Genomic DNA, 16,383 nt, shown 5'->3' with positions numbered 1-16,383 from the left:
GTGTGTGTGGTGGGTGTGTGGTATGTATGTATGTATATGTGTGTATAAGTGCATGTGTATGTATGTGTGTGGTGTGTGTATGTGTGTATGGTGTGTGTGGGGTTATGTGTGTATGTGTGTATGGTTTGTGGTGTGTGTAGTATGTGTGTGTATGTGTGTATTTGTGTATACATGTGTGAATTTGTATATATGTGTGTATGTGTGTGTGGTATGTGTGTGTATGGTGTGTGGCGTGTGTGTATGTGTGTGTGATGTATATGTGTGTATTTGTGTATATATGTGTGTGTGGTGTGTATATGTGTATATGTGTGACTAAGTGCATGCGTGTGTGGTGTATGTGTGCAAAGGGTGTATGTGTGTGTATTTGCTGTAGAGACCAGGTCTCACTGTGTCGCCCAATTTGGTTTCGAACTCCTGGCCTTGAGCGTTCCTCCCATCTTAGCCTCCCAAAGTGCTGGGGTTACAGGCGTGAGCCATCCCACCTGGCCTAGTTTTTTCATAAAAAGACAAAAAATTCTTTATTTAGAAATACATTTACAAAGTGAACTCAGTAAACCCGGATTAACCACTTTCTATGAAGACAGCTAAAAAGGAAAGTTTTTTCCTTCTCCATACAACATTGCTGTGAATTGGATTTACTCAAGCTCACATATAATGCCCAACGCACACACTCATGCAAACCCCACACACTCCATGTGCAGCTGTGGTAACAAATGCAGCCATTGGTACAACCCGACTGGCAATCCAGGCTCAGAAACGTGTTCATTGTTGCAGGGCCGGCAGTTTACTGTCAGGTAAGCAGATAAATCCAGAGTTCATCTAAGCTTTTTCTTCAGCTTGCGCAGTTTCACACCCCAGAGGCCATCTTCTGCTTTATCGGTTATGACTGGAACTGCCCGTATCAGGCAAAGTGGCCCTTGAAGAGTCTGAGCCAGTGCAGCCATGACGGATGACTTCAGAGGTTGGGAATGTCAGACAGGTTTATCCAGGCCGAGGGGTAGCAGTCTTTGCTCCCGGTGTCACCCCTTCTACCCCTAACAGCCTCGCACCCTGCTCCGCTGCCTCCCTGCACGATCTGTGGAGGAAGCTGGGGACCATAGGACCGTCTGACCCTCGAGCACAAACCGGGGCCTGGGCTACACACAGGGGAGGGGCCCAGGAGCAAAAGGTGTGTGGTGACCCTGTTGGATACTCATAAAATAGTCACATTCTTCCAAAAAGATAACGCAAGAGTGTTCATTACATAGGCTGGCCCGATTCCTGCTGGTGACAAGAGTCCATGAGTCATTTCCTGGGAGTTTTTATGGCAACAATGTACAAATACCCTCTGGTCTGTAATGGTACCTGTGACTACTGAGCAATCCTGTGAGGAGCGGTGGAAAGAACCCTGGACAGGACTGGGAATCAGAGGCTCATTGTTAATAGTTTCCCAGGTCCTCTGTTTGAGTACGAGACCTTCTGTTCACAGCCTGGACCAGGAAGTGTTTTCCTCCAGCCTTTCCTACCATCCATCCACTCTGTACTCTCCGGCTTTCACCCTTCCCCCAAACCCCATACACTCCTCCTTTCCCATTACAGAGCAACACACTCTCCCTAGAATACATGCACTCCCTCTAGCTGTTTCCTCAGTTCTACACGGCAAACTCCTACTCATTTGCCAAGTCCCACATCAAACCTCCTCTTCCAGGAAGCATTCCCAGACTACCCCCGTCACAATCAGTCATTTGCTTTTCTATACTCCTGCAGACCAATGTACAGACCTCTCTCTTAGCTCTTAAGATATTAATGATAATAAGGGCTAAATGTTTACTGATCACTTATCAGAATGCTGGACAGCCTTCTACACTTTACAAAGGTTACCTTATTTAACCCTCATGGTAACTCCATGAAGTAGCTACTCTTATTATCCTCATTTTACAGAGAATGCTACTAAGGACCAGAGATATTAAGTAACTTGCCCAAGGCCACAGAGCTATTAGATACTTAGACAAATGCCTGGCACATAGTAGTTGCTCAATAACTATTCACCTGATGAATGATTAATAAGTAAATACAGAAATAATTACATATCTGTCTTTACAGAAAGCTCAAGTCAGAACCACATCTTATTCATCTTTCAAACTATCCTCTCTGTCAAATGCCTGGTAAGGTGTACGGCACTGGAAACACCTGCTAATGAGCAAATAAAAGAATATAAGAGCAAACCAGTAAATAGAGTTCAAATCCCAGTAATGCCACTATCTTCAGCTTTCTGGACCCTGGTTTGTGGCCTGTTCAATGCAGAGCTTGCACCTAACATCTGCTTAAGTTCCTTCTAGCATTAAAGATTTATATATCAAAATAACCAGAGTCCAGAATTTTGTGATTACAGCATTTCCCACACCAAATTACATATTGCAGGTTCTTTTGGGTTGTTTTCCTCGGGAACACTACTCAGTCGGGTGTGACATTTGAGTCCGGTGTGACCCTAATACAGAGTCAGTATCAATCCTGAAAGAGTTCATTTGGCTTGATCCTCAGTTCATCCTCATTCATATCCAAACATAGTCATGCCGAGGGAAAGAATTATTAATATTCAGTGCCAATAAAACCCTCATAAATCAATAATAAACAATAATCCCAAGTGAGATTTTGTAACTAGCACCTGATCCATTGCTCTAGAGAACTTTCAGGCCACTCTCCTTGTCCCCTGGCACCTCCACTAGAGCCCTTCCCTCTTCCCCAGTCTCTCACTGCTGTGACACGCACGTGTGTATACACACACACACTCACGGGTGGCACGGAGGCAGGAGCATGGTGCTCAGCATATGGCAGGGGCTGATACATGCTTGCGAAATGCTTAAGCCTAGACCCACTCCAGGTGGTGCTGAGCTGCATCCACATCAGCACAAAGGTCAGGGTTCTGGCTGAATTACGTTTATTCCTGCTCTGCCTATGGCTAACCGGGAGCTTGGCTTTATGACTGGTACCTGACAAACCTGTGTCATCTGGCTTAGCACTGATGATCAGCCACATGTATGCAAACGCCCAGCATTTCTTCCTTGACTAATGCTCAGCATAAACCATACACCAAAGGATGCATGAACATGGTATGTGAGCAAGACAGTGTCTGTTCATGTTGGAAGAGGTGAGGACCCCTGTTCTGTGTTTTGACTCACAACAAGGAGTATAAGCACCGGCCTCATGGAGCTGGCCATTAAACACCCACACATGAATGTGATATGCAAGGAGCCTATATCATGGCCAGAATACAAATCAATAGTCGCTGTAGAGGACACCCATTTTTTGTGTGATTTTTTTTCCTTCCTTCCTTCTTTCCTTCCTTTCTTTCTTTTTTTTTTTTTTTTTGAGATGGAGTCTCGCTCTGTCACCCAGGCTGGAGTGCAATGGTGTGATCTCAGCTCACTGCAACCTCTGCCTTCTGGGTTCAAGTGATTCTCCTGTCTCAGCCTCCTGAGTAGCTGGGACTACAGGCACCCGCCACCACACCTTTGTATTTTTAGTAGAGATGGGGTTTCACCATGTTGGCCAGGCTGATCTCGAACTCCTGACCTCAAGTGATCCACCTGCCTTGGCCTCCTGAAGTGCTGGGATTACAGGCGTGAGCCACCACACCCAGTCAAGGACACCTGTTGTTTATCTGTCTCACACTCCCACATCCTTGGGGACCTGCTCCTCCCTCATGTCGATTATGTGATGCTTGAAAGGGCTGCCAATCACAGTAACCAGTTCCCCTGGCTTTGGCCATAATAAATCCAGAGGTGGGCCAATCAGAATCCTTCTCAATGGTTTTTTTTTTTTTTCAATATTGACCTGGAAGAGACAGATTCTAGCCTTTTGGAATGGAGCTATAAAGATGTGAAGGAGAGGCTTCAAACATGGAGAAAAATGTGTTTGCCGGAGGGAAGCATGGAGCCAAAAGAGAGCAAAGCATCCAAGCATCCAAGTTAAGGCCCCAACTTAAAGTGTCTGGACCTTCCTGTTAATATGAGTCAATGATTCTCCGTTCTTTGTGGTAATTTTGAGCTGGGTTTCTGAAAAGCACAGCTCAAGTAGCCTAACACAGTCACAGTTCATACTTACAATCATTCTCAAATGTATCTTCCACTCCTCAGCATTCAGGCGGTTTTTATGAGATGGGTTATCTCACATGTGAAAAATGTCCTTGTTCCTCCTCACAAGAAAGGTATAAAAATTCCTGGGCAAGAGGCACCTTACCCAGCATCCCTAACAAAAGGTGCTTTCTTTCCCTTTGTATCTCAGAAGCCAGTGGTGACCTGCCAACCACAAGATGTGATGACTGTTCTATTTCAAGCTACCAAAGCTTGTAAAATAGAGGCTGGCCACACTGGCTAGGTAACTGGCTAGTACGTTTTGGAAGAAGGGTCTCCTCTTGGTGGTCAGCCCTCCATTCCATCCCTCTACTCACTGACTCCCTGTGACAATCTGTCTTCAGATCACCAAGAGGGTCCCTCAGCAGCCACAGCATGTTGGGCGTATGGGGCAACAGTATTCCCTAATAAAACCAGAGCTCGGAAAACCCTCTGTGAGAGAATATAGTGCAACTGGGCCACCTGACTTTTATGGGACTTTTAAAAAAAAGAAGCCACCATACACAATTACTAAGAGGGGTGACGCTTTGGAAGCTAAAAGCTTCCCCTCCTTTAAATCTGAAAAGCCACCCAGTGAACTCTGAACTATGAAGCCACAACAACGAGGAAGGGAGGCACTGGGCAGGAGCAGCACCCAGGACACTGGTCTCACCTTCTCCTCCCCCTTCCTTTTCCCTACCTCCCCCATCTCTTCTGCCTAGCTGGAGCGTGGCAGGTTATGGGCAGGTACTGCCTGGATGGCTAGCCTGCTCTGGGCTGAGGCGACTGGTCTGTTTCAACCTGATGGAATGCTCTTCCTATGTCCCGCAGTGTCAGTGTGCCCCAGGCTCACAGGAGCTTGGCAGCTGTCTCCCCTGGGGCAGTGGAAAGCAGCATATCCCATGGTGGACTCAACAGCTTCTCATCACCAAAACAAAAACACAACAGTCCCGATTGCCATGGAGAGTTCAATCCTCTTGTCCTGGGATTGGCACCAACTGGAATTCCTAGGGTTCTAGCTGAGCTACCTCCTGTGAGGTCTAAATACAGCACATTTGATTTTAACCTAAACACACAGCCTGAACCAGTGCTCAGGGCTGAGAGCCCCCAACGGCCACCAGGGAAGTCAGCTGAGAAGCCTGCACTCTCAGCTGCCCATCTGGTGGTGGGCATTTCACAAATGTCAGAGAAAGGTTGTGATAGTGAGCCTATGTTCGCCGATGCTGTCTATGGCCAAATGATGGGGGATGCAATCGGTTAGTGTAGGCTTAACTATGAGTGCGGTCCTAGGTAAAGAAATGCATCCTGAGGAAGGGAGTGGGCAGGTGGAGAATGCAGGGGTATCGGGTAGAAGAGAAAGAGACAGGGAGGAAGACCCAGACCTATTTCTTAGCCAATTAATTCAAAACCAGGGGATCTTTCTAAAATGTCCACACGCAGGGGAACACAACTCTCTAACTATGCCTCTCCCTGAGATTTAGGACTTAGGCCCTAGAATCAGACGGACCAAGATTGTCCTCTAGTTGTGTGACCTTGGGCACAACTGACTTCTCAATTTCCCCATCTCTAAAATGGCCTGAAGGACTACTGCAGCTGTTCATGGAAATCATGGCCATAAAGTACCTTGTACCTAGAAGCTGCTCAATAAATAGCAGCTACTAGAAGTGGTAGTAGTGGCAGCAGGAATAATAGAAGTGGGGGTAATATCAAGCATTGGCTTTTCTCCCTCAACTTTGCCTCTGGCTTCCCTCCCTTGGAGACAGCACAAGTGGAGGGAACCTCCCAGCCAGGAAAAGCTGATGCTTCGAGACAAAGGAAACCTTTACCAGAGGAAAACAATGCAACATCACACCCACACCCAAGAACCTTAGAGTGCCAAAATGGCAACAGCTTCCTAACCTCCTAAATGTCAACCCACATGCCCTGCAAAGGTAAGACTAGGAGGGTTTCTCCTTACCTTGGTGTTCATGCACGACTTCCCTCGCTTATACTCTTTGTGGGAACCACGCTTATCCAATTTGTACCACAGGGCTTTGGCTTTCCAGGTGGTCACCTTGGACTTGAGCTTGGAATAAAAATTTCTATGGTCCAGAGGGTCTAGGTCCAGGTGTCGTGTAAGGATGTTGAAGGCCTGGAGGGTACCTTTGCACGTGGATGCCTGGACAAAGTTCTCAAAAACCTGCCCCGCCTGGGCCTGCTTCTCATCCTCGTTTTCCCCCATGGTTCAGGAGTCGTGTGTGGCAGTGGTGTGGCAAGGACACAGGCGAACAGCATGAAGTATCTGGAGAAACGTCACACCTGCGACAGTAGGAGGAGGCAGAGGTCAGCTTTGGACAATGAGGGTAGGGGAGGGGATGGGTGCTGAGAAGTAAAAATACAATTTCTTTAAGACATTCAAATATTAATCATACTATTTAGTGTTCAATACTAAACAAACATTTATAAAAGATATAGAATTGTGCCTTTTGGCCTGTCAATGTGGCATTGCAGATAATCTCTCCCCTATACGCTGCTCCTCTCGCTGGCTGAAAAGTACCACACACTGCACAAGGCTATGCCCTGGCTAATGCCAATAGTACCTGGTCAATCTTGCTCTGAGTCAAGTGGTTCTGCAAACAGTGGCTAGGAAAAGGGAAAAACTCCCAGAAAAGTACACTAGATATAGCACCATTGAAAGTCTATCATTCTTGGTACTGCAAGTTGGCTGGCTGATGTGAATATAACCCAGCCACAATTCACTAATGCACAGACAGAAAAAACTCCAAAGAACATCTCTCTAGATTTCATGACTGCCCACCTCTCCTTAGACACCCAGCTTTAAAGTCTTTCTTCATTAGTTACCAGAGGGCAGGGCTTTCCACTACACACATGACCATCTCTTCCGAAAACTTCTGCTCCTGGTATCGGCTGGGAGCATACCATCTACCTCAGTCAGACTCACAGACAGACAGAGACACGTGGACCTCCTCCGCCTGTGCAAAGGGGGCCTGTGCTTTGTAAGTCCAGGCTGTGAACTATTTGGAACAAGTGCTTCGGCTGATGGAAGGGAAAAATGCGATGGGTGCTCATTCACATCCCAAAAATAGCTTGCCTGGGCTTTGGCCATGGTCCTTTCTGCACCATTCTAACCTCAGACTTTTCTTAGAAAAGTCACTTAAGTTTCAAAGGAACAAAAATAAAGTAGAGCTGATTTTCCAAAGCACTAGCTGTTTTTCCAGAATCCAAAGCTGGCGCAAGGAGACAAATGTGGAGGAGCTGGGGCTGACCCAGCTGTCAGGAGGGCTGGAGGGGTCTCTGAGCAAGAGGACACAGCAGACCGAGCTCTGCCGATGAGGCCTGTAAGGGGAGGTCAGCAACACACAGAGCACAGGCCTCACGGCAGCTCTGCGCTCCCCAGAGGGGCAGTGTTTATCGTGGACAAGTTCGAACAGTGGGATGGTTTTATAATACCAAAAGCAGAGAATGGTGTTTATCTTCCTCCTTAATCTCTTACTTAGTCACTCGGCAACAATTTTTGGTGCATTAGCAAGAGTTGGGCACCACTCAAGGGGCTGGGAATATGTAGGCTCAGGCCCTGCCCACAGGGGAAGACGGATTACAAGACCACAGGCAAGTGCTTGTGGACTATGAACCAAGGGCATGGAAGCCCAGAGCAGGCGGTGTCCAACAGAGCCTTGAGGAGTCCAGAGGGGCCGCAAAAGGGAAGTATCAAGAAAGCTTCAGTTTTAGGAATGAGATTTATTTTACTGGAAGACTGGGCAGTGGACATTCCAGGCCATGGAAATACCCACACAGGGATGTGAGTGTGGGAAGAGCAGGAGAGTGGTGGAATGACAGCACGTTCAAGGTTCAGGATTTGTGAGGAGGTGTGGTGGGGATGTCCAGCGCACATGGTGGCAGATGTCCCCTCCAGGCCAAGGAGGGGGCCTGGCCTCTCCAGTGGGTGGTGAGGAGCAGGAGACAGAGCAGCAGGAAGAGGCAAGTCTTTGGGAAGATGAGAGGGCAGCAGTAGACTGGAGGAGGAGGCTGGAGGCAAAGAGGCAGCTAAGGGGCTGTCCAGGCAGCAATGAGAAGAGGAGCTGGAAGAGAAGGGGGAAGAACAGCACATGCAACGGAGCACAGGAACCCACTGGGCACCACCTGCCAGGAGGAGCCTGCTGGGGCAGGCAAGGTCTCAGACACTGGATGCCCAGACTTGGGGTGAGGGGATCCTAGGGCCCTACCCTCCCTTCCCTCTTTCCCGGAGAGCTGCTGAGGTGCCTGGCACTGAGCTTGGCTGAAGGGAGACTATCACTCATTCCCTGCTCAGGCCTAGCAGCTTTCCTGCCCTACCCAGGCTGGTTCTTCCATGAGGCCTTACCCAGTGACCCTGGTCTATGACACTCAACAACTTAAGTAGACTGAGAAAGCGGGCTCTGTGCCCTGCCTGGTGCGATGAGCATGGATTCCTTTACAGATGCTCCCTGGGCTCTGTGAGCATCCACTCTGCTCACTGGGGCATGACTCACATAAACACTGCCTCCTACTGTGTCTCCACTTTCCCCATGTGCAATGCTTGCCACCCAGAGAGCATAAACAGAAGGCGGGACTCATTTGCTTTGCAGAGCGTATTAACATCCTCAGTCTTTATCTATCTTTGGAACCACTTCTGTGCCCAGCATTGAACAAAGGCTGCAGTGGCTGGCCAACAAACACAAGGCGATTTGAACTTGCTTGCTACACTACAGTCTTTTCTGAGGACAGGCAAGCGGTACAGAGAAAACTGTAAGGCTTCAGAGCTATTGCCTCACACAAGCCACTTCTGATTCTCAGTTTCCCTACTGTAACAGACAAATTATAATCTCCTCCTTGCAGGGTAGCTGTGAAGGGCAAGAAATGTGGATGACGGCAGAGCCGGGTCCCGGGAGGCACTCAGTAGATGTGGTAATGCACGCTGCATCCACGCGGGAGGCAGATTTGTACCTGGGGAAATGTACCAGTTTAGAAAATAGTTTTGTAAATCAGTTCTCCAAGTTGCCAACTCCTCCTTGTCTAAAATTATGAACAGTTTAGAGGCATCAATTCAAACGATAATTTACAAACTGGAAGAAGCTGTCTCCTCTGCACCCCAATGGCCACCCCTCCTCCTCCAGAAGAAGAACGAACAACTTCGTCTTCAGGCTCCAGTGGAAAAAGAGCTAAAGGTGGTGCTGAGGGCTAGATAGGCGTGGGAACTCCAGGAACCAGCCCTTATCTAGAATGAGAGAAGGGGAGGTGGAGGGAGATGGTTCGACAGGAGAAGATAAGCGCAGCTTGGATGTGTAGCCCAGCAGCCCGTACCAGGCTCAGACTTGCCACCCTGGATCTAAACACCCATTTCACTCTTTACAACTGGCTTTCCAAGTTAGGTCATAGACCTTAAAAATGACTCTAACACCCATGACGGGTAGCTTTCCTCACGGGATTAACATCAGAATATTTCGAGTCAGGACAGCCTGAGTATGAATCTGCTCTCAAGCACTTGCTAGTTGTGTGACCCTAGGCAAGTTGTCTCATCCGTCTTGGCCTCAGTTTTCTCATGTGTGAAATAGGGATAATACAGGCTTCCCTCAGTATCCATGGGAGATTGGTTTCAGGATCCCATGCAGATACCAAAATCCATAGATGCTCAAGTCCCTTATATAAAATGATGTCATGTTTGCATATAACTTACACACATTCTCTCTTAATACTTTAAATCATCTCTAGATTACTTATAATACCTAACAGAAGTTCTATGTAAATAATTGCATTGCATTGTTTAGGAAATAATGACAAGAAAAAAGTCTGTACATATCCAGTATAGATGAACCATCTGTTTTTTTTTTCCCCCTGAATATTTTCAATCCACAATTGGTTGTATCTGTGATGTGCGACCAATGGATATAGAGGGCCACCTGTTCTCCTCACTTCATAGAGCTCTAAGGAATCAGTGAGATCACGTATGCAATAACCAATACTCATTATGATTCTTCAAACAGCCCGAACATCATCATATCAAAAGGAAAGGCAAAAGAAACATCATTCAAGACTACTGAGACTAGCTTTCTGGGTCAAGGAGTTATATACAGGTTGAGTATCCCTTATCCAAAATGCTTGGGACCAGAAGAGTTTTGGATTTCTATTTTCTTTCTTTCTTTTTCGAATATGTCCATCATACTCACTTGATTGAACATCCCAAATCCCAAAAATCCAAAATCCAGAAGACTCCAATGAACACTTCCTTAGAGCGTCATATCAGCACTCAAAAAGCTTCAAATTTTGGAGCATTCCAGATTTCAGTTTAGGTATAGTCAACCTGTACACTTTAAAACTAGAGTGTCCCTAAAGGCCTTCCATTTAGAAGATCTGAGTTCAAACTCACTTCCTCTCTGTGTAGACTCGGACAAATAATTTATCTTTTGGGTTTTAGTTTCCCATGTGTAACTAGGGAACTTCATAGAAAGTAGTTTTGGTAATGAACTGAAAACATACAGTATTCAGGATAGTGTTGGGAATGAACTGGGAAGGGCTGACCTACCACTCAGAAGGACTCAGTGAGTCTGAGCTTCAGGTCTTTCTTCAGAGAACTGGGGTGCAAAACCTTTGGTGGCTATCCTTCCTCTCACCCCAAAAGAAGGTAGTCAGGAATTTTTTTTAAATCAGAGGACCCTGGATAACTAGCTCTTATTAAAGTTTTCCTTGTTAACCACCACCCAGCTGTTGTCTTTTTGAGGTTTGATATGCAACAGAAATAAAACCAACTAGACAGAAATATGAGGGTTTCTGTATTTTCTGGGAAGAAACAAGAAGTGATGCTTTAAGTTTCCAAGAATAGCCTTGAAGCAATTTGGTTTTTGCCAAGTGGAGTCTCTTATTTGTGGTTCTTCTGTCCCCTGCCTATGTGACTTCATGAGTCACAAAGCAATTTCCTTTCCCTGCCTCTAGCTGCTAAAAATTAAAATTTAGGGCCCCAGATTGCAGGCAACAACATTGGTAATGGGCTAAGCCCACTAAATCTGAGAGTTAAGCTCAAGGTTTATGTAGAGTCCCTGAGCACCTCTCCAAATGAGAGGAGGGGCCTCCCCATCCCAGTCTGCAGGTGCCTCAAAGTTAGGACTCCCACGCCTCCTGCCTTCCCCGAGCCTTTTCTCCCAAACGGCATATCAGACAGTGTAACCAGGCTTTCGATAAATGATGGAGTTTATACAAACTTAAGGAGAGATAGGGGTGGACACTAGGCAGAACCTTCCCACAAAGCAGCAGTTTGGCCCAGGAGAAAAGCTCATTCTTCAACCCACCCTTGAGGCTCACAGACAAAATCTGTTTCAAGGTCAATGCAATCTAAACACAAAACCCTCTTGCCATATATACTGCCAAGCAGCCCTGTTCAAACTTTCCCTCTCCAAGCTCGATGTCACTAAGGAGCTCTGGAGCAAGGCCCAAGTTCCTTGACAATGAAGTGGGGTGTTCACCCCACACTCACAGGGTGCTCAGGAAACAAAAAGCTCCAGTTTTAACTCTCGCACACAGAAGACCCTCAGTTATGGCCATCTGAATCCAACACCTGAGATGTGGCAGGAGCCAGCCAGGGGCTCAGGGGTGGGAGATGCCTTCCACACCTGGTGCATCCCCACAGAGCCCACCATGGGCAGGAACACCTGACTCCCAGGTGGGGCTGACAGACCCTATCTTCCCACTTGACCCAGGTAGGGCTGGCTTTCCACCTACCAGGGCACTAGGCACCCAATTTGACCAAAAGGAGCACTTCCAGGGTTGGGAAGGGACTGAGAGGGCCACTTTGTCTTCCTGGTAATCTCCTTCCATCCAGGTGTCCCCAGCCTTGACTCGGTCACTTCCACAAATAGAGGAGTGTGTACCGCCTCCTGGGGCTGCCTGCTCCACCCTTGCCTCCTCTGGAAGACAGCCTCAGTGAGATAATTCTTCTTAGTCATTCCCTAGAGAGATAAGTTCCACTTCTCCAAAGCTTTCTCTACTACTCCTGGGTGTTGCCTTGAGATCACCTCCAGGAAGCCAAAGCCCCTTTCCATGTGCACTGAAGGCACACATGGAGAGTCCTCTTATACATGCTGTCTGAAACCCCTACTAGGAAAGGCCAATGAAAGAGCACCCAAGAGACTCACCATGAAGCTCAACCAAGTTTCCAGGAGGTAGCAAGGGCCCAGACCTTCCCTCTTTTGCCACAGGGTGGGAGTGTTGGGGAGAGATCCCAGGTCCACTGCAGGCCCTGGCCTTCTATGCCTGCTCCTTCGCTGAGAACCCAAGTTCTTTGGCTCTTGCCCTTCTGGCCTCAGCCCTCTTCCCCACTTGTTTTCAATGGTTAGTGGACTCCATTGGTCTAGCTTGAAGGGGCCTCATACATTTCCCCCTTCCTCACCTCATCCATTGCTTCTTATAGCCACTCAACAGTACCAGGCCCCAGGAAGTCCCAATGAGGCAGTGCCCACCCTCCAGGCCTCCCCTCCTGGCATCAAGAAACACCTGTATGCTGACCAGTCACAGTGCTTGGAATGGCAGAAGGAAGCCAACGTCATCAGGGCCCAGTACCAGCCAGACACTCTCACCAGTGTTAACCTAAGGAATCCTCGCAACACGTCTATGTGGACATGGGGGAGGTATGACTTTTTTCTTTCTTTTTTCATTTTTATTCCGTAAAAAGCAAAGGCCTTAAAAAGAGAGAGAGAAATAATTGCAGAACTTGCCTATCTTCCTTTTCTGTAATGCAACTATGTTTGCCATGTGTGATTATTTCATGTATGTATATATGTATGCATATGTGTATGTATGTATATATGTGTGCGTGTATATATATGCATGTGTATATATGTGTATGTTTACATGTGTGCATGTTCGCAGGAGTGTACATGTGTACACGTATGTGTATATGTGTGCATATGTGTATACATGTGTTTGTGTATCTATGAGTATGTGTGCACACATGTATGTGTATTCACATGTGTGCATGTACACGTGTATGTGTAGCGTGTGTACATGTATGTGTATGCATGTGTGTGTATGTAAATGTACACGTATGTGTGGTGTGTGTGCAAATATATCATATACATATATATATCTAAAATTTTCCACAAGGATTTCTAGCCAGCACTCCATATCTTCATCTGTACCACTAAGTCTCTCTTCAAGGACCTTCTAGAACAGGGAAAGCCTTTGAGGTGGAAAGAACTCTGGTCTAGGCATGAGGAGACCTGGGTTCAAGCCCAGCCCACCCCTTGCACTACCCATGGGAGGACACTGACAGCTGGCACTCACAGCGTACCAGGCCTTTACCACCCTGTCTCATTTCACCACCCTTGTTTGATAGAAGACAGCTTTACAAAGGTGAAAAAACGCCTCCATATCATGCAGGTAGCTAGTGGGGATGCTGTGAAATGAGCCCAGGCCATTTCACTTTGAAATCCATGCTCTTAGCCCCAGTCCATATGAGCCATATATACAGAAATAGTATGGTCTTCCTCTTCTGAAGCTGCTGTGTAAATTAAATCAGTTAACTTCTGTTGTCTCTCAAGTTATTCTGGGCTTGGAGAATCTACAAGTATCAAATAAGGCATGGTCTTATAAGTCATGGTACAACCAAACAAGTGTCAGGCAGCCCTTTAAAAATAATATTTATAAAGACATTTAATCCATGGGAAAATGCTTATGCCATAATGCAGAGTGAAAAGAGCAGGATATGGATCCAGGAAGTCAATATAATTTCAACTCCATAAAATAATGTCCAGTGTCTATAGGAGAAGAGAAATAAGCCAGATGTGAACAGTGGTGATGTGTAGGATCGCATTTCAGATAGCTGTTAGTATACTCTTACTCTATACTTTTCTGTATTTCCCAAAGTTTCTACCAGGAACATGCATGACTTTTACAGCCCCTCTCACATACACATTCCAAGGCCAGGAGTCTTCTCTCCCTGACTGTCCATCTTAACAACAGGAGGTGGGCCTCCTGTATCTTATCTTCTCCAGGCCTAACAAGTGCTCAGGGCTGGGTAGAACTCAGGGCCTGGGCCCTTCGTGGCTACACAGCACTAGCAATGTGATCTTTCTCCAAAACAGAAAGGGTCATCCTGCATGAAACGCTGACATTGTGCTAATTTAAGGAATTAGCTTAAATGTTGACAGGTCAGGGCCAAGTCCCCCAAGGCTGTGTTCCTTCTAGCCACTCCACTCGAGGGACTACAGGGCCCTTGCGTCCAGTGCAGCAGGTGTCTTCCAGAGCCCACGCTCTTCCACCCACATTCCAGAGCAGAATGGGGAAGGCATTGCCTCCGACTCAAATCTCAGCTGTGCCTGCAGGATCCCCTGCTGGTGAAGTCCCCAAGAAGGAAACCTGTGTACCTGGTTGACAAAATAATGTACATCTTACCCCACACGCAGAGCTCATCTTACCACCAAAAACTTTGCAGACGCTTCTGCATGTGACCTGAATCATCTTGGTACCACATTGGGTGCCCAGGAAAACTGTGAACTGTGAATCCCAATTTCTAGGAGGCCAGCCTATCTCAAAACTAACAGTGAGGGGTGCCCACAATAAGCAAATTCATAGAGACAGAAAGTAGAATGGTGGTTACCAGGGCCTGGGGGAAGTGGGGAACAGAGAGTTATTATTAAATAGGTACAGACTCGAGGTCAGGAGTTTGAGACCACCTGACCAACATGGTGAAACCCCGTCTCCACCAAAAATACAAAAATTAGCCAGGTGTGGTGGCAACATGCGTGTAATTCCACCTACTGAGGAGGCTGAGGCAAGAGAATCACTTAAACCTGGGAGGTGGAGGTTGCAGTCAGCCAAGATTGTGCCACTGCACTCCAGCCTGGGTGACAGAATGAGACTCCATCTCAAAAAAATAAAAAAGAAGTGCCAACTTTCAGTTTATTCTGTGGAAGGATGGTAGTGATGGCTGCATAGCAACATGAATGTACTTAATACCATTAAATCTTACACTTAAAAATAGTTCAAATGGGCCAGGCATAGTGGTTCATGCCTATAATTCCTGCTCTTTGGGAGGCAAAGGTGGGAGGATCGCTTGAGTCCAGGAGTTCAAGACCAGCCTGGGCAACACAGTGAGACTCTGTCTCTACAAAAAACAAAGAAAAATTAGCTGGATGTGGTTGGGTGCGTCTGTGGTCCCACTTGTGGTACTTGGGGAGCTGAGGTGAGAGGATTGCTTGGGCCCAGAAGGTCGAGGCTGCTGTAAGCCATGATCATGCCACTGCACTCCAGCCTGCGTGACTAGAACAAGAGCCTGCTTCAAAACAAACAAACAAACAAAAGGTTCAAATGATAAATTTTATGTTACGTAAATTTTACCACAAAACTAAAATGCAAACAAAAAAAACCCCTACCACCACTACCACCATCACCACCTCCCATAAGTGGGAGCGGCCCAAGGCCAGGGAATAGAATCTGTGGTCTAATTAAAAATCTTGCTAACTTTCTGAAATACTTTTGAATTAAAATACAATAAACAAATCATTAGGTCAATGAAAGACATTTGCTGTTTTTTATTGGTTCAATGAAATATTTTTTATCTTTTTTTAAAAGTCATCTAGGCTTCTCTTATTCTTTCCAAATCTCATTTGACCTCAGGAAGGCCACCAAGGCTCAGCCTTGCCAAGTTCCCCATTTTTACTTCCTATTCTGTCTTCCTCAGACTCACCACAGGTACACTCCTCCCCCACCACTCGGCACCTGTGAGATATCCTTCAGTGCCCCAGGGAAGGTTGGGCACCAGCTCCCTGATCTTAGCTCTCAGAGCCTAGCATACATCGCCCTACCCAGGAAGAACACTCAGACCCTGTGTTCCAACAATTCCTACACAGAGTGGGTGGCACCCTAAATAAGCATACCCATGTTGCTCCCACATAAAGCAGATGGTGCCACAGGCACACAAGCACTACTGTCTTGCACACCACATCAGGGATGTAGTCTCTGGTCTAGACCTTTGAATCTTTTTTTTTTTTTTTTTTTTTGAGGCAGAGTCTCGCTCTGTCACCCAGGTTGGAGTGCAGTGGTGCAATCTTGGCTCCCTGCAACCTCCACCTCTTGGGTTCAAGCGATTCTCCTGCCTCAGCCTCCCAAGTAGCTGGGATTACAGGTGCCTCCCACCAGGCCCGGTTAATTTTTTTTTTTTTTTTTTTTTGTATTTTTAGTAGAGACGGGGTTTCACCATGTTGGCCAGGCTGGTCTCAAACTCCTGACCTCAAGTGATCCACCCTCCTCGGCCTCCCAAAGTGCTGGAATTACAGGCATGAGCCAC

At 46.8% G+C, this 16,383-nt stretch overlaps 1 protein-coding gene across 4 annotated transcripts in view; it reads right to left on the bottom strand.

The window, feature by feature from the left end:
• The window catches only part of MICAL2 (microtubule associated monooxygenase, calponin and LIM domain containing 2), a 186,283-nt gene that overhangs the window by 113,311 nt on the left and 56,589 nt on the right, over positions 1-16,383 (bottom strand). For all 4 annotated transcript variants that reach the window (XM_011971494.1, XM_011971495.1, XM_011971496.1 and 1 more), the window contains one exon: positions 6,049-6,389. In XM_011971494.1, coding sequence (XP_011826884.1) covers positions 6,049-6,312 — 264 coding nt within the window. In that variant the 5' untranslated portion in view covers positions 6,313-6,389. The remainder of the gene's footprint in view (positions 1-6,048; positions 6,390-16,383) is intronic.

This window comes from Mandrillus leucophaeus, unplaced genomic scaffold, assembly GCF_000951045.1.
Source record: "Mandrillus leucophaeus isolate KB7577 unplaced genomic scaffold, Mleu.le_1.0 Scaffold1228, whole genome shotgun sequence".
NCBI lineage: Eukaryota > Metazoa > Chordata > Mammalia > Primates > Cercopithecidae > Mandrillus > Mandrillus leucophaeus.
This window is presented reverse-complemented; position numbering and strand designations above follow the sequence as displayed.